At 41.4% G+C, this 23,613-nt stretch overlaps 1 protein-coding gene across 1 annotated transcript in view; it reads left to right on the forward strand.

Moving 5' to 3' along the window:
- The first annotated feature begins 463 nt into the window (after positions 1 to 463).
- The window catches only part of LVRN (laeverin), a 38,162-nt gene continuing 15,012 nt past the window's right edge, over positions 464 to 23,613 (forward strand). The window contains exons 1-11 of the mRNA XM_086479790.1: positions 464 to 1,065; positions 8,600 to 8,742; positions 9,928 to 10,067; positions 12,239 to 12,365; positions 14,572 to 14,726; positions 16,013 to 16,126; positions 18,956 to 19,099; positions 19,422 to 19,487; positions 19,623 to 19,688; positions 20,213 to 20,382; positions 21,840 to 21,916. Coding sequence (XP_086335916.1) covers positions 464 to 1,065; positions 8,600 to 8,742; positions 9,928 to 10,067; positions 12,239 to 12,365; positions 14,572 to 14,726; positions 16,013 to 16,126; positions 18,956 to 19,099; positions 19,422 to 19,487; positions 19,623 to 19,688; positions 20,213 to 20,382; positions 21,840 to 21,916 — 1,804 coding nt within the window. The remainder of the gene's footprint in view (positions 1,066 to 8,599; positions 8,743 to 9,927; positions 10,068 to 12,238; positions 12,366 to 14,571; positions 14,727 to 16,012; positions 16,127 to 18,955; positions 19,100 to 19,421; positions 19,488 to 19,622; positions 19,689 to 20,212; positions 20,383 to 21,839; positions 21,917 to 23,613) is intronic.

The raw sequence follows: 23,613 nt of genomic DNA on the forward strand, positions 1-23,613 counted from the left end.
TCTGTCCGTGCCGTGCCGTGATCACTGATCCCCGGGAGTCCTCGGGCACGGACGCCACCCAGCATCATCGGCCTTCCCGCCGCCGGCTGCGCCCCCGGGGCTTTAGGAGCCGCTGCTCAGCTGCCTGCCGTCGCGTCCCTCCCTCAGCTGCCAGCAAGGCGGGAAGGGGGCAGCTCGCGGGCGACCCCCGGTAAGGCGGCTTCCCCGCCGCCGCGCTGCCTCTGTCCGCCGCTCCTCGCGGGGGGGCCGGGTGTCCCCGGGCTGCCCACCCTGCCTCAGCGGCCCTGCCGGGCGCGGCTTCCTCGGGACGGGGGGGGACCCACCTCCCCTAGCCCGGCCCGGCCCGGCCCGGCCCGACCCGGCCCGGCCCGGCGCGTCCCGCCCTCAGCCGCGCTCACTCCCCTGCGCCGCCACCCCGTCAGTGGCGGGCGGCGCGGGCCGTCGGGCGGTGCAGAGCGGCGGAATGGGCCCCCGCGGCGGCGGCGGGCTGTACGTCGGGCGGAGGGCCGCCGCCCTGCTGGCCGCGCTGCTGCTGGCGCTGCTGGCCGCGCTGCTGGCGCTCGCCGCCCTCTACGGGCGCTGCCGGCGGGAGGAGGTGCCGTCGCCGCCACCTCCCTCGCCCGCCGCCCCTGGCTCCACCGCCCCGCCGGGTCCCGCTCCCGCCGCCGGCTCCGGCCGCCGCCTGCCTCGCCACCTTCTGCCGCTCCACTACGACCTGGAGCTGTGGCCGCGGGTGCGCCCGGGCCAGGCGGGGCCCTTCGCCTTCAGTGGGCAGGTGAACATCACGGTGCGCTGCCGGCAGGACACGGACGCGGCGGTGCTGCACAGCTCCGGGCTGCGGAGCCGCGGTGCCGCCGCCGTCCGCGGTCCCTTGCCCGAGCTGGGCGCCGCCGTGGAGGTGGCGGGGCTGCGGCAGGAGGCGGCGGGCGAAGTGGCGGTGCTGGAGCTGCGCGGCTGGCTGCGGGCCGGGCGCCGCTACGTGCTGCAGCTGGGCTTCCAGGGCTGGCTGGAGGAGGACCTCGACGGGCTCTTCCTCACCCGCTACACCGACCAGGGACGGAGCAGGTAGGCGGCGGCACCGCCGCCCCGGGAAACCCGCGCCCCTCCGCCGACGGCACCGGAGGTGGCAGCTCTGGGGGGGTCTCTGCGGACCGATGGCACTAGGGCTGGGCGGCCCTTGCGGGAGCAGGTGGCCGCTCTGCGCGGCGGGGCTGCCCAGGGCGGGGCCGCCCAGGGCGGGGCCGGCCGCCGTGTGCTGACCGCGCCCTGCCGCCGGGTGTGCGCCAGGGGCCGCGGAGGGCAGCTGTCGGGAATTCGGGTCGGTGCCCCATGGTGGGCGCTCTCCTCCCCAGAGAGCGCGGGCTGGGTGGCCCTGGCGTTCCTGTGGCAGCTGACTTGAGCCGCACCAAGGGCTCCTGGCGGCTTGGGAAGACCATGCTGAGATGGTTTGCAAAGACCTCCTTGTTTACAGAGGAGCTGCTGCTCCGGAGTTAGCCTGGGAGGGCTTCCTGAGGGTCTGTCAGACAGGGATCTGACTTTGGCTATAGGCTGAGAGTCTATATCTCAGCTGGTCAAGCAGAGTTTTCTGGACAATGGCGAGTCTTTGTGCCGTTGACTGGCAGTGAGGGGTCAGACAATGCCTACACCCAGTTCCTGGGAGCTGCGGTCCGGCTCATAGTCCTCATCCTGGCCACACGCCTCTGTCTGTGTAGCATTGACGGCTCCTCACCTCCTCTGCCTGTGTCTGTGGGAAGCGTGTCTTTATCCAGAGCCCAGGATTTCAGATGTGTATGTATTCAGGCATGAGTTTAGAGACGTTGAGCACCTGCTGTTTCAGAAGCACGGTGGAGTGGGATGGGTGGCCGCTGTAGACAGCTGGACTTTGTAGGTGCTGTTGCACATGAAGTTGTTTGGCTGTCATCAAATGACCGACGATTTCCTTAGTGAGTGCTATTAGGGTGCTTTCCCTTTTATTTTCTAATAGATACTGAGGCACTGTGAGCTTTTCAAGCAGTCAGTCATCTAAAACATATTTTCGCCCTCAAAATAATGCTTGCTTATTTATTTTTTATTGTGAATCTTCTCAAGGTGAATTGCATTATAAACTTCTGGATGTGAAACTTGCTAAAGAAAAGTGAAACTTAAGATTATGATTTAAATAGTTCCAGCGGAAGACAAGTTTCTCAAAGTAGGTGTTTAAAGAAGAGGCAGATAAACTGCTTATTTTAAAGTTATTTCATTTTTAATAATTAAAGTTGCAGTGAATTGCTGAACATCAGCAATCAGTGAGTCAAGAGGAAAATTGAGTTAGGACTGAAGTGTTCTTGGCTCCCAGCTTATCGATGAGTCCACTAAAATAAACTGTATCTCAGCTGTTCATAGACTTCTTGTTCAAGGAGGTAATATTCAGTTACCTGCAAGGTCTACATGGGCAAGTCCCTGTATGAATAGTAATAATATGAAACCACAAAATAAATTTTATGGGTTTTACTGAAATGTAGGAGGACTGTGTAGTTTTTCTGCAACAGTGAGTTGGCTTTTCAGCTGCCATTCCTGTGTAAATCTTCACTGATACTATTGTTTTCCACATCTGGAAAATTTAACTTACACAGACTTTTTTTTTTTTTTTTTTTTCTTTTTAAGAAAAAGGAGATAGGTTGATTAGCCTTAGAGCAAAATGAAGTATGGTAATAAGTATTTCTTATTCTATATTCTGTTTTTCTTCAGTTGCTATTTCTTCATTCACTGATAGTCATTCACAGGATTATTTGATAATTTGTGCGACTTTTGAGTTAAGGAAAGTCTAGAACACTTTGCTTATTTTAAATAATTTTTAAAAAATCCAAATTAAGAAAGGAACAAGCACTTAATTATTCAATACTGTATCAGTCTGCTTTCTGATGCTGCATTAATTAAATCAAGTCCTGTCAAAGAAACACTGAATTAGACTATGACATTTTTTGGTTCAGACTGTATAAAATTTGGAGGATTGTCAGCTGTGCTACCACAGTAGAAAATAAGAAAAAAATGTTTTTAAATCATTGAAATAATGGGTATAGTTCAATTTCCAATTGTTTAGAGACAATTGTTCCATTTCATTCTTAGCTCAACACAAAGCACTAATGAAATGTGAGACTGTAGTCTGCTTAAAGATATGCCAGTGGTGTCCAGACACTGAAATAAATCAAAGGAAGTCCACTGAGTGCAGATATAATGTATTGTTTTGGTTACTTGTTACTGCCCACATTCCTGATATTCTTGAATGGATTTTGCATATCTTTTCTGCTTTAAAAAGGCTTCCTCTGAATCGAGAGTATGCAACAGTATCTTGTTATTTTTTCCTTCACTAAGAATTAAGTCATCACTTTACCAGCCGTTCCCTAATCTGATTGGGTCCAGTTACCCTGAAGGGTTTTGCCTTTTTTTTTTGGAGCAGGCGTGTTTTGAGGGATGTAGTCTGTAAGCTCTAGCAAGCTGTTAATGATGGAAAAAGTTGTAATAATGTATTCTAATATAGATCAGGAGCAATTTAAAAACATTCAATGCCCTTCAGCTGTCGGTACAAAGTACATTACTGTTCTGCGAGGAAACCACCATCTCCAGGAGACTGTCCTGTAGCTCTTCTAAAGTGACTTGGACATAGCTCCGACAGACCTCTGGGATCTGATTCCTGCATAGACTTCTGACTTTAGCACCTAACTTAAACCACCAGCTGTAACAGACAATGTGCCATTCATCTATGGTCATGCAGACTTCTGTGTTTCTTGCACGTGCTAGAAGTCTTAGGGGTTTCTGTAATTTGTGCTTGTGGAACCTCTAGAGACCTCTCGTTTCCAAAGAGTTTAAGGGGAGAAGGGCAAGCTGTCAGTAGACAGCTAGATCCTAGAGAGAAGTGGAGTCCTTGAAATGTTTGTTCCATCTCATCTTTGGCACCAGCTTTTTTCTTGGTCAGATACCACTGTTGCTCTTGGCAGGTTGGCAGAATTAGCTGGTTGACACAAAGTACTGTTCCCTGCCCTCTCTCAAAGTCGGAGCCAGAGCACACTGGTAGGGTGGTGTGGGAAAGCTGTTTGCATAGACAGCTATTTTCAGAAGTGCTAACCTCACCTCTGTGGAAAAACCAATAAACCAAAGCTCAAACCTCACTGAATTTCCAGCACGGAAGTTGTTTATTATCAGTTTGGTCATTGATGACTGCATATGGGGTTTTTTGTACTACCCACCTGGACACACAAAAGAAAACTGAAAAATGGGAGCGCTCTTTATAGATCACACATAGCCCACGTCTGTGGTGCTTGCAGGAGCAAAGGAAGTAAAAAACAAGGATTCTCCCACTTCACCAGCACTAGGTGTTTGAAGGCTTTCCTGTTGAAATGTGGAATCTGTATTCTGCATGTAGCTGGGAGAGTCCATGCCAGGATCTGGGTAGGCAGGAGGATACAGAAACCACCATTGCCCTTCTCTAGCAGCACTGGCTCAGACATAGATGATGCAGGAGGTTGGTTGTAGCATCGTGCTGCATACGGATGCTGCACTGCTGTGAATGAGCTTGTGTATACTGCTCTAGGGTTAGGGAATCCTCGTGGAGTGTACCATAAAGCGCAGGCTGTATGTCACTGTTCACATCAGTGTTACAAAATCCTTTGAGAATTTTGCTTGCAGCCACTCTGCACATGTCCTACGCAACTTCTATAAAACACTTGACTGGATAGGACTGGTATTAACAGGCATCCCAAAATGCAATTAAACACAGTATTTGCGCTGATTTTTATCAGTTGCTTCTGCACCAATTACTAGAGTGAGAGCAGAGGGGATTAGAACAGCATCAGTATGGTTAATTGTGCCTCTGCATTTAACTGCACATCTGCAGATCCCACGTTCTTCTTCTGTTTTATATGAATCTGTGGGTAAGACCGTCAAAGGCATAGGAGAGAAATCAGAACAAATAACAGGTTTGGTATTTTCTTCGGCTTCATGTCGGTATTGAGCACCGTTCACCTGAAAAAAGGACTGGGTGTTGGGGACAGCTGCTGCACAGAACAGGATTCTGCTTGCTGTAAAATTCCCTTACTTTGAGCCACTTACAGTTTAATTCTTACATAATTTTAAAGTGGAGGAAATCAGATATAAAAGGTGTTAACACAAAACCCCATTATGCTATCAGTATTACAATCAACATTATTTTAATGAGAATGAGTTTTTAGAAGAATAGCATTTTTTGCATCAACAACGAACATTTATTCTACAATTACCGGTTTTTTATCACGTGAAACATTATCCACTAGGCATTCATGTACTATACGGGATGCATTCCTCATTTTCTTTTTCTTGTTTTTAGACACTAACTAAAAAAAAAAGAAGAATCTTTGTAGTATAAATTGTCAAAGATTTAGGCTAAGAGATCCTGGTAATGTTTTGTTTCTCATTATTTGAATGTGTTGTGGCTTTGATTTTGTTCTGCTAGGGGAAGAAGGCATTATATAATACTTAGAAAAAAGAAAATTAAATTATGCACAAAACTTTAGGCTTAAGAGGAAAATTTATTTGTCTGCTTAGGCGATGTTAGGCTTTTTTAAAAATTAATTGCCTTTTGGGTAATTTTTTTTTGTGGTAATATTGCAGTGTGGTAAAAGTTTGCTAGTCATTCAGTTCATGCTAATACCTTCACCTTAAAAAAAAAAAAAAAAAGGAGAAAAAAGCCACCACAGTATCTCATTCTGACAAATGATGTGAGGTAATGTGCGTTTGAAACAACGGTTATTTGTGTAACATGCATGAAACATTCCCAATTTTCTTTTTTTATTTGGAGTCCTGCTGAAAAATAACATTTAATCCATCCTCATATTTCTTTTTTATCGCAATGCTTTTGCTCAATATATGCTATTTTGTATTCTTGAACAAGAATTTATTGTAGGCAAATTTTCTAAGTTTCTGCATCAGCTTGTGCTGGTATAGAGGCTCCTGAGACAGCAATTGCACTGGTGTGGGGGAATTTGTAGTTGTGGGGTTGCTCTGTGTTTCCTAGAACCGAGCTGCGACTGATTGCACAACTGAATGCACAAAAGCATACTTTGCTGCATGGGAAGAAGGAGATTGATTCCCTCGATGAAGCAGCCTGTCACTTTTGCTGCTCCTGTGCAACCCTGGCAGAAGTTTAAGTCACTTGCTGTCATTGGACAGGATAAAGGAGGAGAGGAGGTGACACTTTTGTCTCAGGTGGAGCTTCAGCTGCATTCAGTGAGGCAGCTGGTGGCTGGCACAGCACACTCTTGACTCTGCAAGGAATTGGGTCCATAAAAAAAGTGATCCTGCACTGACAGGCAAGAAGTCAAATACACTGTGGTGCTCTCTTTTGAGCCATTCCTCACTTCAAAATAGATGTTTTGGTCCCAGTGACAGTCACTGCGAATCAACATGTGTTCAATGTGGGTTCTTTTAAATGTCATAAGTTGTGCTATGGTACAGCATCAGATATGTCTGTTAAATGCAAAATGTACCATGTTTTAAGACTACAGTGTTTTTATACAGTCGTCCTGTTGATATTAACTCAGTTCCCCAACATCACCAATGAGGATGACATAGTGTAGATGAGCTGCTGATTCTTTCAGCACTGGGTTAACTAGATCAGCTTTAAGCAGGGTTAGAGTAGCACAGCTATTAAAATGGCAACAGCCAAACATTTTTCAAAAGAACAGGGCTCCTGGAGGGCTGGCCTTAGGAACTGCTGGAAAGCATTGCGGACTTTTGTCAATGGAAGCAGGAATGTAATGACTCTGTTCCTTGGGTCTGATCGCACACAATGAAGTATGTCTACTATGAAGTGATATATAAATATCATAAGCCAATCCATTCATTTCAGGTACCAAGAAAAGGGAATCTTAAAACATGCAACCTTAGGTTTTGGACATGGTTCAGTTGCTGCAGATCATAATCAGGTGCAGTCTGTGCTTGTAGGGTAGATCTGACTTGTTACTCCACTGCATGGTGAAGATTACATACTGTTGCTTAATGTATGGATGCTGTCCTGATGGCTCTTGGCTCCTTTGAGATGTCTCTGTGCTTAAGCATAAGCCTTTGTGAACCGGCTGTGAATGCACTCTTAGGGAACACCTCAACTACAGCTGAAAAATACTAGTCCTGTGATGGCATTGAGGTCACTGAAACAGGAGATTATGCCATTCTTGTATGCCCAGCTGCTGGCTACTGCTTGTCTGACAGGTATCGAGCTTTAGGAACCATTGCGTGCATATTTTTTCCAATTCCTGGTAAAGATGCCCTAATGGGAACAGCCCACATGTACAGCTCATCTTTGAAACTTTAGCCATGGGACATGGTGATTTACCTTTAGATTCCAGACAGTGTGCATCACAGGAGAAGAGTCAGAGATCACTCAGACACTGATCTAGTAGTTAGTCTGTTGAGTTCTAATCAGTAAATTTAGGTATGTAAAATATTAAATAAGTACCGATGGATTTGTCGTCAATACTATTGACTACACTCAAAGTTAGTATGGGATACAAAGATTATTGTGTAAGCTTACTATATGTATCTTAAATGTTACATGCATGCAAAAATTATCACTTACCAACCCATCAATGTCTGGTGAAGGATCTCTCAGCCTCAAGGGGTGACCTTGAGAGGCATCCCTACTCAAGGGGAGATCATTGCCATGCAGCCAGCTGCTATGGGGGTGAGAGCTCAACAGACCCTGATGCCTGTAGATGATTATATATAGTGTAAAGTGGTTGATTTGTAGTTGGATTTTCTGCTGTTAGTGAGGTTTCAGCCGCTTATCAGCCCAGTCTCCAACCAAACCTGTTTTTTGGGTTTGATGCTGAGTTTCACTGGTAGCCTCACACAATAGGACTAACTATGGTTAGGCCTACTTGCTGAGCATCTGCCTGGACCAAAATTCAGTTAGTTCAAACAGGAGGAGTGCCTCCATCACAATGTGCCACAGAGTCTGCCCCAAGTGAGGCAAGGCTCCATAGCATAAGGTAGAAAAGAATCCTCTTGAATATTTTCTTAGGCTTGCCAGTGCACTGGAACAGCACTGGTGCCACTTTAGCTGGGGTTCTTCTCTATGTGATTTGACAGAAGTGTGCAAGTGCATGTAGATGCAATTACCTAACAGTTATTACAATTTTTTATTAAAATGTACCATTAAAATAAGAGTGGATGCATTAGAGAGAGGAGCAGGTGTACAGAGATATTCTAATTATTAAATCAAAGTTGGGCATTGTATCGCTTTTGAGCACTGGCCTGATGTGTGCAAAACTTTAATCAACTCTGTCTTAATAAACAAACTAGAAAAGGTCAAATATTTAAACTATGAAATCTGGAGAAGGCCTGGGAGAGAAAAAAAAAAGCCACCACCTAATTAAAAAGGACTGCTTTTCTCCAGAAGTGTCCAAACTGGACTGTCTGTTGGGTGCCGGGATTTAATCATGCCTTTACATAATAACCAAACCTTTTCCAAATCTGCATATCTGTGTGATGCACTTCTTGCTTTTTCTGATTTGGTGGTTTTTACGCGCTGTATATTGGTTTTGATTAGCTGTAGCATGCTAGGTTAATCTTACTTGTATTTTTAATACAGTATGCTGATTGCCTCCCAACTGGAACCAACGTATGCCAGGACAGTTTACCCATGTTTTGATGAACCTGCCATGAAGGCCACATTTAATATCAGAATAATCCATGACCCCAGCTATGTAGCTCTTTCCAACATGCCTGCTATTGGTAGGTAAACAGCAAGTAGACTTATGGGTTTTTTTTGCCCTGAATTACTTTTAAAAAGAGTGTAATTTGTCTGGACACAGTATATCATCCAATATAGCAGTATTCTGTGGTGCATGTGCTAATGCCTTGAAAATGCACAGAAAATCTGTGCCTATGGACTTAAAAATCTGAAGACGTGTATAATTAATGTCTCTGATGACAATAATTCTGTATTTTTGTAAGTTGCGATGTGCTTTCCTCTGGTTGCTGGAGGCTGTGTAGGGTTTCATTCTTGGCATTTGCTGTTTAGTTGGTGTGTCCATCTTCCTGTGTGACATCTGCTTAAAACAAAATGGCAGCCCGAGTATGCAGAGCCTGTAGTTGTGGTATTAAGGGATTCCTTTCACTCTAAGTAGATTTTAAGACATACTTACAACATACAAAAAAATTGTTTTACCAGGCAGAAACACTATAGCTTCCTGTGTATGTACAGAGTAAGAATAGCACTGGAGATTCTTCTCTAGTCCCTTGTTGGGATCTTGTGTGGGATGCATGTAGAGTATAAGATTCCAAACAAATTCCATAAATTAGTATTCTTACAGAAATTTGTTGAAACTCTTGCCTCCTTCTTAATGGCTTTTTTTTCTGCGGTTCAGTGCCTTTATTTTTCACTTAAACAATTTTCAGCCATAAAAAGGCAGTTTTATGAGATTTGCATGAAAGCTAGTAACTTAGGAATTATAATAGATAGGATCTCTGTGAGAATTGCCTGAAGCATTTTCTTCCCCTGAGAATCTTGTCCATGTCCCCATATTTAGTAGGAAAGTATCTGATTAAGTATTTCATAATTCTTGGGCACACATGACCTCTTTGTGAATCATAATAGAGCATACATTTTAGAGGTATGCAGCATGGGATAAATTGTCCACAGTTTGCCCACATGCTGAAACTGACACAGTTTGATGTCCTTCCAAGGCTTCAGTTAAGAAGCTCAAGAGTGGATTTTTGGTGTTCTCCTGGAAGGTGACAACTGATACATGGCAGTAGCAGCAAGTCTGTCTGCTTGCCTTCTACCAGAAATGTATGAAGTTAATGCAGAAATACAGCATATTGAAGAGAGGTATAAAAAATCATGCAGAAAACACAAAATTCCTTGTTTGTTCTTAAGAGCAATGGTTTGAGTAGTTCTGTGATTTTTTTTTCTAGATGTATCTGAAATGCAGGATGAAAATGGAAGCCTGTGGACTGTTACCACATTTAACACTTCACTGAAAATGTCAACTTACTTAACTGCTTTTGTGATTTGTGATTTTGATTATGTCACCAGAACTGAGCGGGGAAACGAGGTAAATATGAGGCTGCATAACACATTAGAGCAGTTTACAACAGAAGTTGGCTCTGTAATGCATCATGTGCTTTACAAGATATCACAGACATTAACTGTACTTTCCTTTCCAAAACTGCTTGCTTATGTGGCAAAACTCTTAACATTTATCCTGCAGATGTTTGTGCTGACAGCTTTCTTTTAGGACAATGAGTTTATTTTCCTGTCCTGTTCATTTCATATAATTCCACAAGTAGGTATGGGCTCTGTATTTTAAAACTTTAGGAGCAGCTACTCTGCAGAAAGTACTGGTCATAATTCAGGGTCTTATTTTCTTAGCTGTCTTAGTTGGAAGAAATATCCATTTCCACTGCAGTGACAAACCTCTGAAGTTCAGTGCCTTGTTCTTCAAGGTTCTTTGAGGAGCAGCATCATGACAACAGTAGAAGCAATATTGTGCTCCAGGCATTTTGTATGCTAGTATTTTAACCTTCTATTCTGCAGTGGACACATTTTTTTAGCCTCCAAAAGCAGCTGATTTGTGTTTGAAGCTTCGTCATCAGTGGGTATTTGGTTTTGCTCTTACACTACCAAGGCCAAAGCTTCTTGAGGGAAGCTCTGAAAAGATATACTCTATTGGCACCATAGGTTTCACTTTCCTTCTTTTGCTGGCAGTCAACAGGGCAAAGACGTATCAAGTTGTTCCAAAATAAATAGTAAACTCAGCCATGAAGTTTTTAAGGGTAGCATATACTTGCTATCCTTAATACATGAGAGCACAGTGTTAGCTTCATGGCTAGCTCACTGTCGTCCTACTGGGGAAAGATAGAACAAGGTGAGAGTACAGTGCAGAGGTGAGCTAGGAAGCACAGTATTAGCTCCTTTTTGAAGTGAAGATTGGACTTGGTGTTATACATGCCATCCCCTGTGTAGAACATGTTGGATGCTTCTAGCTCTGGATGTGATGCCTTTGTCTTGGGCTGATGTTTACTGACAGGGGTCAGCAAAGCAAAGCATTCAAACGAGCATTTTTCAGAGAGAATAGGCACCACCTCTGTTCTGTGAGGTAGAGGGGAGTGGGTGTTTCACCCCTTGGTTTCAGACAGAGATGTGCAATTTATGCCTCCACAGTATTTGTGTGAGCATGTTCATGGTGTCGGTTTTGTCATTTCTAGTAAGTAATTTACAACCTGAAACATCAGTATTATTACTCAAAGCTCATACTAGGATTAGGATTTTAAGTCTGCCCGTTGTGTTTAGGTTTTGCAAAATGAAGTGATCTGGTCTTTGAATCTCCTCTGAAGCCTCAGCTGAAAAGAGGGGCTCAGAGGCTGAGGATACTCTGTTGACTGAATATGCTTTATTTTTTCTCTTGTAAATTAAATCCTGATGCTTCCCAACTGTGCTCTTATGATTTGTCTGTGCGGCAACTTGTAAGACCATGTATTGCATTTAGATGCAAGAAATGCAGGGGTTTTGACCTGCTAGGCACCTGGGGCATGTTGCATCCAGAGACACATGATGGAGACATAAACCTTTTCTCAGTCTCCTCCAGCACCTCAGGCAAGCAGCTGCCCCATCTGATACCATGACAAAGCAAATGGGCACAGGAGGGGACAGCTTTGCTTGCTGCTGCTGCTGTCTCTGTTACTCAGAAGTACAGATGTCATCTGCTCAGATGTATTCTGCTTTCTCCAACAGCAATGGGAGGCCAGTGGTCTGTTTCAGGCTGTGAGAAAGTTCAAGAGGGGAGATATGTATGTTTGCACAGTAAATGCTCTCTGAACATCCATTTCTCTCTCTTCAGGGAAAGAGTGGTTGTCTGAAGGAAAGTTTGTCACCCAGACTTACTGGCTGGAATACGTGGTTTAAGATGTGTGATTCTAAACAGTTTTACTACATTTCCCATTTAATGGAAGAAAAACCAGGAGTCCATTTGTTCAAGCAATTTATAGTGAGATTCAAATCTGGCCCTTTTGATGTACTGGAACTATGCTAGATTTTAGCAGGATTAGGCTCTGTGCCACATTTTGTTAGGTCCAGCAAAACTTGAGTTGGGATTTTTTCATTAAAAGTTTCATTGCGTGGTCTGGTTGGATAGCCAGCATTTTCAAACAATGATTCACAGAAGAGAAGCAAAGAAGATGAAAATACAAGGTTTGTCTAAAATAACACCTCGTTGTTTTATTGCAGATACGTATTTGGGCTCGGAAGGAGGCAGTTAAAAATGGATATGTTGACTATGCTTTGAATATCACAGGCCCAATATTTTCATTTCTGGAAGACTTACTTAACGTCAGCTACCCTCTGCCAAAGACAGGTGAGATTACTTTATTTTCTTAAATGGACCAGAAATGGCTGCTGATGGTGTAACATTCACAGAAGCAATGGGTTCTTTTGCAGTTCTTTTTTTACTGCTTACTGCATTCATGGAATAAAACCCCTAAGCTTTAATTCACTGAATTCTCCTTTCTGCATTATTAACCCATAACTCAGCACGCTTACCTTCACATTCTGCTTATACTTTTAAAGCATCATTTCCTAATAAAGGGCAGATGGGGCTACAAAGTGGATAGAAAGGAGTTGTTCAGTCATGTCGCTGTTTCTGGGATACATAGACCATACCACACAAGGATGTTACTGTATTCTCCTAGTAAATCCATGCTTGCTGCAACCCATGTCTCCCCAGAGCTTCCCTTGCTTTCTTCAGTATTTCTCTGTCTTAGCTCTGACTTGGCTGTATGTTCCTGCACATCCTTCCCCAGAAAAAAAGACTCCTGCAGAAAAACATTGTTTCTACTTAAAATGGACTTTAGGTAAATCAGTTAAGTCAACCTTCAGTCAAGAAAAATGGGTGCCATCATGTATTTCCACTGTATAGTTTGCCCACTACTTGTACTTGTATTCCCAAGAGCTTCAGCATGAATATTATGGGGAAACATGCTCTTTTATACGAATTGGTAGAGTATTGAGAGAACAGAAGGCAGTTTTTATTAAAAATGAGTTTTGGACTTGCCCATCATATTAGCAGATTGTAGGACTGTGGGGGAAGAATTTTTCTCCTTTCTTGACTAAGTAATTTGTTGATTTGTCAAATCTGTATTTTGGCGCTTGAAGTAAACAATTTTTCACCTGTGTAAATGTATTATCTCCCAGTGTATTTAGAATAACTTGCAGAAATACACACTACACTTCTTATGGAAAATGTAATACATGCAGTCTTCACTCTTTAAATTTTGTTACCTTAGTAATCGTACAAGCTACTCAAGGGCTGTAGTCAATTCTGTCTCACGCTTGTGTTCTTCTGTTTAGTAGCAGTGTCAATACATTAATTCACTAGTATAAAAATATTACAACGTTTAAGTAGAAGAACAGTATTGCAGACTTCCTGTTAGGTAAGATTTCACTTTCACATAATGCTGTGAAACTGTTACAATCCCTTCTGTGATGTCATGCAATACCAACTGCATTTCCCACTGACTTTCTTCAAAGATTTGCTTAAAAATCAATACAATTAGAGCAGCCAAGAAGAGCTCTTTGTAAACACTGGAGATTTCTATGGCGAACTCAAAATGTGAAATGAAGAATAAACACATTTCAAATCAGGGATATTTAAGCATTTGTCTTCACCTGATTTTAATGCAGTTATAAGTGAGCTCTCTTGCCCCAGGCTGGCTAGATGAGGCCTGCCTCACCGAAAGTGAAATACCTTTGATACCTTTGCTGTAAGCCTGAGGTGATAAGCCCTGCTGTGATGTAGTCTAGCTTTGCTTGGATTCAGCACTGTCCTTGCATTAACTGCCTAGCATTTGGACTGGAACTGGCTCATGGTCAGCTGCTTTGGAGTACAAGCTTGTGTCTGTGTCCAAAATGCTCTGTATATCTTTTCCACATTTTGCTCTTTGCTGCTGAGTTTACACATATCTTTCTTTGAGATCCTTGATGTTTCATCCAACTCTCACATTTGAACTGGAAAACTGCTGCCTGTGCATAAGGCATAAGGGGAGTACGGAGGTATCAGGCATACTGTGGAAACAAAGAGGTGGTGTTTCTGGGGCACCTTTCAAATAAGAGTGGAAGGGATCCCTCTACTCACAGAGCTGAAAGAGCAAGATTTTTTTTTTTATCAGTTGCTAGGCTGAAGAAAGAGGTAAGTATGATTTTTCCCAAACACGGGAGAAAGTCATACAGAGAAAGCCAGAAGTGAATATATTCTCTTCTAGCATTGGTAGAATACAGCCTTCATTTTTGTTCAGAACGTTTGTACGTACAAGATACAGTACAGATCTGGGCTTCGCGGGAATTTGTTATGACATTCCCTGAAAGAGTGGCAATCATAGATGCAAAGTAGAAATTTCAGAGACCATTTGCAAGAGCATTGCTGTAATACCGCAAAGAACCACTAAAATGTAGTATCCTTTAATTGCACACTGAACCAGTGTGAGCATTAAAATAATGTGAGCATTTTACTTCCAAAATTTTTAAAGATACCTTTTTTTTTTCCTCTCTTGTTTGAATCAATTTAGATCTGGTTGCACTGCCTGATTTTGGAGCAGGTGCTATGGAAAACTGGGGGCTAATGACTTTCCAAGAATCATCATTGATGTACCTCCCGAGTGATAAATTCACAAGCAGAAAGGCAATGATTGCCATAATTCTGTCACACGAGCTAGGACACCAGGCATGTGGTAAAAAAATTCTGTACATTTATTTGCCTATGAGGTAGGGTGTGTGAGCACAAGGGTATTGAAAAACTCTTTGATCCTATGTTCTGCTGATAAATCAGTATTAAAAGCAGATTCTGTCATATTACAGACTGCATACTGACTGCACAGGACTCATGGATACAAAACTGTTCATGGGCTACTTATTTTTTTCTTACACTGTACCTGAATACCATACTAGAAAATACTGTAGGGATGTAAGGATGACACCATGCTCTCTATTTATAGTATACTTAGTACTTTGGCAGGAGAAATAATGGACTTCATAAGTATTCTTCTGTAATGGCAGTGCATGTACATATTGCAAAAGGTATTTGTTTTTCTGTAAGAAACAGCCCATAGTATGACAGAACAAAATTGGCACGAACATATTTTACACAGTAGCTGGACCTTTGTCCATTTTTTGCAGAGATTTTAAGAATTTTTCTTAGTTTGTTTGGAATGATAACGCAGTTTCGCTTTTTTATTGATTATGGTTTTTTTTTTTTTTTTGCCAGAGCAGCAACTGTTTGCCGTTAGCAAAAGAGATTAATTTGGCTAGTGCACACGTATGCCCTTCTGACAAGGTCTGTAACTTTTCAGACCTTCAGATGAGCAGTGTTTTTATTGCAGGCTAAGAAAACAAATGTCAATACTTAATTAAACGCTATTTTAAAACAAAGTTGTAGTTCAACTTTTTAAGAATTATCAAATAAAATACAAATTTGCAAATGATCAGGTTTTTGTTAAATATGAACTGCCAAATGTGAATACGTCACAGCTGTCATGGAAGTTTTATTGCTTGCCATGATAGGGATGTGCTGATTTTGGAAATGGTTATTTCCCAGGTTCTGTTTATCGTTCCCTTGAAAATTTCCTTTTGTTAAGAACATGGAAAAATGTTTTCATAATTGCTTGATAAATGTCGTACTTTTAATTATAGCCTGATATGATCTTTTAGATATTTAAATTTTATTGGGAAGCGTTTAAAATTAAAAGAATGACATAAAGCACTAACATCCATACTCATGGTATGAAACTGTAGATGAAGCAATTAAAAAATAACTGCCCTGAACCTCTGACTTTTTCCGAGATGCATCTTTTTCTACTGAATTTTCACTATTTGAAGGAACATCCAGCATTTTATTCAATTGACATGTACACATTAAATAAAGCTACTTCAACATAGGCATGTGTGTTTAACCTGCAAAAATTAAAACAGCAGTCCAAAGAGATGTTGAAACATTTTTTCTTTCTGTTTAAGTGGTTTGGAAATCTGGTTACAATGAACTGGTGGAATGACCTGTGGCTTAATGAGGGACTGGCATCTTACTTCGAGTACCTGGGAGTTACCTTTGTTGAACCTAGGCTTTCACTGGTAAGTACTAACACTTAGTGAGGTAAGCTAAAGTAGCAAAGTTCCAGCATGCATGAAGAAAAGGAAGGTGCAGGAGATGGGATTTAATTAAGCCATAGTATTAGTAACTTAGCTCCACTGGGAAAGACCAGTAGGTCTTGCTTCTTCCCTGGAAGGTCTCCATCTGCTGGGGGCTGTGATCATACCCAGAACTTCTACAGCTGGTACAGAGGACGGCTGGACAGCTATAATTCTGCACTGACAAGGAGTTGGTGTTTTGCCCTAGATCTGTCATGTAGCAAACCCAGATTTCTCTCCTGGGTCCTATAGCTGATGGCATGCGCCCCTGTCCAAGCTCTTTTCCAAGCATCCCGTACCTCAGGTATCAGGCAATGACTCAATTGGGCCATTTTGAGTCTCTTTACCCGAGAGGGTCCATGGATGTCTGTTTGTAGATAAGGCAAATATAATGCACATAGCTAATCCGACAGCAAGATAAAACTCGTTCCCATTCCACCCAAATGGGAATAAGCATAAATCCCATAGTGTATTAGAAAACTGCATCCCTCAGTAAAATCTGAAACAGAATAGGAACTGCTATTCTATCCAGTCTGCCTTTTATTTGGCCCAGATGAAATGCTGTTCGTCACTTTCCTGTTCTAATTCACCAGTGAACTTAGATACATGCTTAATTGTAAACTAATAACAGGCACATCAAACAAGTTCTGTCAGAAGGATTTTTAGGTCATGGGATATGCTAACCTTTGGCTTTGATCTTAACAAACACCAGCTCACTTTATTATCCATAATGCCATGTTTTAACATCATTGAATAGTGTAAAGGCCACCAGATTTTAAATTGGAAATAAATCCTTGCCTGCTTTTTAATTTTAATCTGTTCATTTAGAAGCTTGCCTTTCTAAAAATCAACAATTACCATTTTATTTATGTCCATAAAGTAAATTTTAATACTGGGCAGTAATTCCATGTGATAAATTACAGTTCTATGATGTGCCTTGGAAATCCAGAGTAAATTACACAGGTGTGAGAATACAGGGCTTTCTGGTGCATTTTTGTGGGCCATACACATTCACAGAATCACAGAATGGTTGAGGTTAGAAAGGACCTCTGGAGGTTATCTGGTCCAGCCTCTCTGCTCAAGCAGGGCCACCCAGAGCCAGTTGCCCAGGACCATGTCCAGACAGCGTTTGAACATCCCAGAGGGTGGAGACTCTACAACTTCTCTGCACAACCTGTGGTAGTTAGTGCTCAGTCACCCTCACAGTGAAAAAATGTTTCCTGATGTTCAGAGGGAATCTCCTGTGTTTCAGTTTGTGCCCATTGGCTCTTGTTCTGTCACTGGGCACCCCTGAAAAGACCCTGGCTCCGTCCTCCTTGTACCCTCCCTTCAGGTATTTATATATATTGATGAGATCCCTCTGAGCTCTCTCTTCTCCAGGCTGAACAGTCCCAGCTCTCTCAGCCTTTCCTTACAGGTGGGATGCTCTAGTCCCTTCATCATCTTTATGGCCTATGCTGGACTCTCTCCAGTAGCTCTATATCTTTCCTCTCCTGGGGAGCCCAGCACTGGACCCAGTGCTCCAGGTGTGTTCTCACCAGTGCCTGAGTAGAGGAGAGGGATCACCTCCCTCGACCTGCTGCCAGTACTCCTCCTAATGCAGCCCAAGGACCATTAGCCTTCTTTGCTGCGAGGACACATTGCTGGCTCATGTTCAACTTGGTGTCCTTCGTGCCCTGAGGTCCTTTTTCACAAAGCTCCCTTCCAGTTGTTCCTCCTCAGCTGCAGGACTTTGCACTTACCCTTGTTGAACTTCATGAGGTGCCTGTCAGCCCATTTCTCCAGCCTGTCCAGGTCCCTCTGGATGGCAGCACAACTCTGGTGTATCAGCCAGTCCTCTCAGCTTTGTCTGATCTTCAGACTTGCTGAGGGTACACTCTGCCCCATCATCCAGATCATTAATGAAGATGCTGAACAGAACTGGACCCAATATTTGCCTCTGGGGTATGCTGCTAGTTATTGGCCACCAACTAGACTTTCTGCCACTGATCACCACCCAATTACAAATTGAACCCTGAAAGTTAAATTTACCAGCTGTTTACAAGGAGAAAAATTGGTCAACACATTTGATCCCCTTATTTGGAAGCCTGTGTTCTTCTCCTTGAGAAGTAGAAGTGCTCAAAGTGGCCTGCAATGTTTTAAAGATTTAGGTGTTTTTCTTTACCTTTTAATTATGTAGTTTCCATCCTGCCTTAGGACATATACTCATCTGGGGGGAATTGAGTCATCATTTGACAAAAAGAGAACTTCACTGATTTACACCAAAAGAGACATTTTCCCTCCATATTTCTCACCAGGTGACAGCAGAAATGCTGCATAATTATGCCTTGCTACCCTCCATAGCTTAGTTTTTCGGTTATTGCTTGGGGTTGCAGCAGGAGAAGCAGAGAATTTAGGTGGAAAATGCTGCCATATTAATGGCATACAGATGCAAATGAGATACAGGTTTTCAGTTTTCAGTATTTATTCATTTACTGTTTAATATAGTTGCCTAATTTTTCCCTGAGGTTTACATTGTAATCGTCTTTGTCAGGCCCAAACCCACGGTCTTGTCAGATGTAAAATTTTCACTGGTTACTAATATTGCTTGTGGAAAATGTTAGGATTGGGTATACAGTTGCTTTTCCTTCATGGGAAGGTTAGGGAGGGAGGAAAAGCATTGTTCCTTGTTTATTGAGACTATTTCTATTAGTGCTAATCCCATAATCTACATTCTGTCCTGAGAATAAGTATTTTCTGTTCAGCTCACTTAGATTTGTCTTTTTCTTGCAGGATAAAATCTTTAATGATCATGTTATACAACCTATCTTAAGGGAAGACAATGAAATAGGAATTCGATCATTGTCAGAGAGTGAAGACAAGATCAAAGGATCATTTTCTTTAATGTCTCTGTTTGACAGCATCACGTACAACAAGGTTAAAAAATATAAAAATCTTCCAGTTTCTTGTATATTCTAAACTTACGGTACAAAGTAGGTTTAAGAGGAAATGTTGAATTACAATGCTTTTTGTAGGTTGTTTCGTTGTTCAAGATTTGTTTCTGCTGCACACACAAATTTATTGGATGTGGCAAATGTGTTTGGCTATGAAAGAAGTGGTGAAAACATTTTTAACTTCCATGGAATATGAGTTGTAGGAGTACCTTGACTAACTTCTCTGGAATATAGTTTGAAAAAATATTGCTATAATAATTACAATAATAATCCATGTTTTCTCATAGCTTTTTTTTGTACTCCAGGGGGCTTCTATTACATGGATGCTTTCTGGGTTCCTGACTGAGAAGTTGTTTATCAGAGCACTTACTGTAAGTTTGAAAAACTAACGCCTCCATCTGTATTTGTAAGCTTGAAAATGACAACTGTAGAAATTGCTGTTTGCCTTGCTGATGTTTTTCATTGAACCCTCATGAATTCTGATGCTTCTGTTTGTTTCTGTACAGTCGTATCTGAAAGAATTTTCCTTCTCAAATGCTAACCAAGATGATCTCTGGACCCACATACAGATGGTACTCATTTTATCTCTAGTATTCTTAGGTTAAGAATGAGAGCCACAATTTCAAGACTGTCACATCCTTCAAGCCAACAGAGACTGTACCAATTCACGCTAGTTGGGACTCTAGCTTAGTATCTTTTTCAACTTGTTTACTATTCAGTTTGTTCATTAGATAGTCACTTAAAAATCTTTGTGTCCCAGCAGCTTTGTTTGAATGAAATTGACAAATTAAGTTTGTCATAGCCTTACAAGGGTGTATATAAGTATATAAACACCAAAAAGAGAAAGATTAGCAGTCAGGTGTTAAGAGTGGGGAATGTCATCTCAGTGTTTCATAATTCCTAAAAAGGCTTATGCTCTTTATTATAAAGTCATTTATACTTTGATATACATTGATTTGTTGTGTGAATCAAAGACCAGCAAACTGCTAAGCAGTTATATTTTCTCTAGTATGTTAGAACCCTTAGAGTGTTGCTGAAGCACTATCAGTAAGTATCTATTTATCATAAATATTTCTAATTCCTGTTTCCTTTGCAGGTTGTAGATGCACAGGATGAAATTCAGTTGCCAGCATCTGTAAAACAAATAATGGATTCTTGGACATGCCAAAATGGGTTTCCAGTTTTAACATTAAATGTAACAACTGGCACAATCAGTCAGGAACAATTTCTTAATAAAAAGAATGAAAACAGTACTGATCCTTACAAGTATGTTTAGCTTGTGTTTTTATTGCATGTTTATACCCTTGTGTTTTTTGCAGGACACTCTTCAGTTAGGACATTATGTTTTGGTGATCTGATTTTTTAACTTTATGCTTTTTTCTTTCTTTATGCTGTCAACTAAAATCTGTTTGAGACTGGACTTTGTAATAGTTCTGCAAGCTGCTTGTTTTGCCAAAAGTTTGCTTTCCTCTGGAGTAGTGACTTTTCCAGGCACATAATGGCTTTGTAAGGACAGACACAAGCTGTGAATAGGTTGCAGGGCAGGAGTTTTGCCTGACATTTTCTTCTTTCCTCAGCCCTCAGTTGTATGGACTTGGGATCTGGATGAACCACGCTGTAGCTTGTTTCCAGTGCATGTATTCCCAGTCTCTTCTGCTTGGCTAGAATAAAGGGGTTGCATTTAAGTACTTATATAAATGACCCCTTTCTCAGAAAGCAAAAGGTGCTAAGGACCTGACATACAGCTTTTGTCAAAAGTTCTCTAAAGTTCCTGCCAGTGAGCATTGCTGAGTGCCCGGTGCTTTTGAAAGCTGTGCTGTTTATTTAGATGGCTAAAAATGGTGATAGAAGGACCTGCCTTTGTGCACTCACCTTGGAAACTCATGATCAGAGTTTCAACTTCCATGAAATTCAGCGGTTGTCATAAGCATGGGATGCATGGGCAGGACCCATAACAGGAGTTCTCATGTAGGGAAAAAGTATAAAGGAGAGCAGTTTTTCACTGGCTGCTATTGCTGGTCATGCAAACAGCCCAAAGAAATTTTGACAAGAACCATAGAGTTTCCTTTGCTCCCAGGCTGCAGGAATTGCAGAGCATTAGTCCATTCAGCATTTTTGGTTAGCTCAGATGTGTTCCAAGTTACAAATGTTAAGTCCTTTACTGTAGTTAGTAAAAGGCAATGCCATGTGAATGTAAGAAAATCCAGGACATGCATTTCTGAATTTTTCAGGGTTTTGAAGCTTTCATCTGTTTTCACCAGGAGTTTTACATTTCCTTAGAAAGGAAATTACAGTTGCCAGAATTGCAGTTGTATTGCTTGCCTGGGGCCTTTTTTAGTAGATAGCCTTCTGAAAAAGAACTTTACATTCTCCAGAAATAGGGTGAAGTGTAGTAAGTGAGGAGAATGAAATTATTGCCTTTAGAAGGAAAGCCAGAGCACAGAGATACAGTGATATTCAAACACTTAGCACCAAATAATATGCTAGATATGAGTGTCTATTTAAAGCCATGCTAAAACTCCTTTATCTTTGATGAACCTTGGTGCTGATCCAGCATAAGTACCACCATGCGATGAGGTTTTGTGCATCAGGGAGGAGAGAAGGTAGATGGAGATTCTTGTAAGAAGGACTCATCTGCAATCTAGTTTAGTGTCAGCTGAGAGGGGTTTTTTTTAAGCATAAGAATTAATTCTATTATCTCTTCTTTTTTTTTTTTTTTTAAGTAACACATGGATTATACCTATTTCTTGGATGAGAAATGGATCCTCACAACCCTTCATGTGGCTAGATAAAAGCAGCAGTAAGTAATTTGTTCACACAAGCTAAAACCAAGCTCATAAAAACACACCTAACTCATAAACAGAGGATACATTTGAATTGAACAGGGAGATTAAACTTTATTACAGAAATGTCTATGTTATCTGTTGTGCTAATTTTTTGTTGCAATCACAACAGATTTTCAAATAGGCTAATATATTGGAGTTTTTTCTATGTTGCATCAAACTTCAGTGTATGTTTTTAATGATACGGTAGAATGCATATTATGAGTAGAGATTTCCACAATAATCTTGATTTTGTACATAAATCCAAACTTTTAGCTCCTCGTGCTTCTGTATTACTCTTACCTCGGCAGATCCCATTGATGTTAATGACAGCTTTTGAGTATAGGTAGGATCTCAGCTGTGATGTATCAGCAAATGATGAGCTCAAGTAGTAGATACAAGACTGAAAAAATTAAAACTAGCCATGTGAAGTGACCCAACATTGTTACACATGGATATCTGTAAAACCAGAAAATTAATATTTTCAATACTGTTTAAATTAATTTTTTGATGCAAATTAAATGCAAAAATACTCTTATCAAAAGAGTAGGATTTTAAAAAGTTTTAAAGTTTCTCAAATCAAATACAAAATTCAGTTCTTTCTCATCTGAGTGCTTTCCAGTAAACACCTGTATTTTTTTGAGAAAGAAGAAATGCAATCAGTAGAATGGGGGAATCATTTTTCTTTGTCAAGTCAGCCCTGAACTCCATCAAATTTTGAGTCTGATGTGTTTGTGGAATGCTTAAGATCAAAACTACAATGTGCATGTTGCAGCTCTCCACTCTCTGTTGCTGTGGTTAAAAGCTACTTTCCCTCTTTTTCAGGCAGTAAGATAGCTTGAGCGATCATTTCACAGCATATGGACAAGTAGATTAGCAAACAGTGATTGTTTATTCCTCTGAATGCTTTAAAGTTAAATAAAGCAGTGATTGCTAAGATGAAAACTCAGAAAATTTGTGGAAAAGAATTGTTAGGTAGCACTTGCTTGGAAAAACTAGTGTAGTGTGCTAAGCTTGTATTATTAGTGATAAGCTTGTATTATTAAGTTATATCAATTCTGTTTCCTTACCCATCATATGAATTAAAAGCTACAGAACTTAATAAAGAAGTCCGTCATGTTGCATCTGCCTGAGGGAACTACAATAAAGTAGAAATTCAGTCCTTAAAACACATTCCTCTCGTATTTGAAACCATGTATCAAACTTACTATTCAGTCAAGGAGCTTGCATTCACATTTTAAGATTAAAAAACCCAATGATCTTCTTTTTTACTTTTTGATGCACAAATAAACCAAATGGTTTCTTACAAAGGTAGAAATCTTAAGTGTAATTTTAAGTTCAGTTACCATTTTGTTCCTGTGAGATTGAAATGGCTTCTGGTGGAGAACTGTTACGTTGTCATTCAGAGGTATTAATCAGAATGGTTTTGGTAAATGAAAATGAGGGATTTGGTACAAAGTACAGTTTTAATTTGAATTTTGGAATAGTTGCTGCAGTGGCATAACAATACATAAAGAGGAAACATCTCAAAAGTGATTTCGTGTGTGTGGTTTCTTGCTGCAAAGAGCTCTGCAGGACCTAATTTGTCTTACTTCTAAACAGGTTAAATTAAACTCCAAGCTCCAAGCTGGGCTGCTACTGGCAGCCAAGAGTGTTCGTTCAGCACTGCACTGTA

The sequence above is a fragment of the Leptosomus discolor genome, chromosome Z (genome assembly GCF_034619465.1).
Source record: "Leptosomus discolor isolate bLepDis1 chromosome Z, bLepDis1.hap2, whole genome shotgun sequence".
Taxonomy (NCBI): domain Eukaryota; kingdom Metazoa; phylum Chordata; class Aves; order Leptosomiformes; family Leptosomidae; genus Leptosomus; species Leptosomus discolor.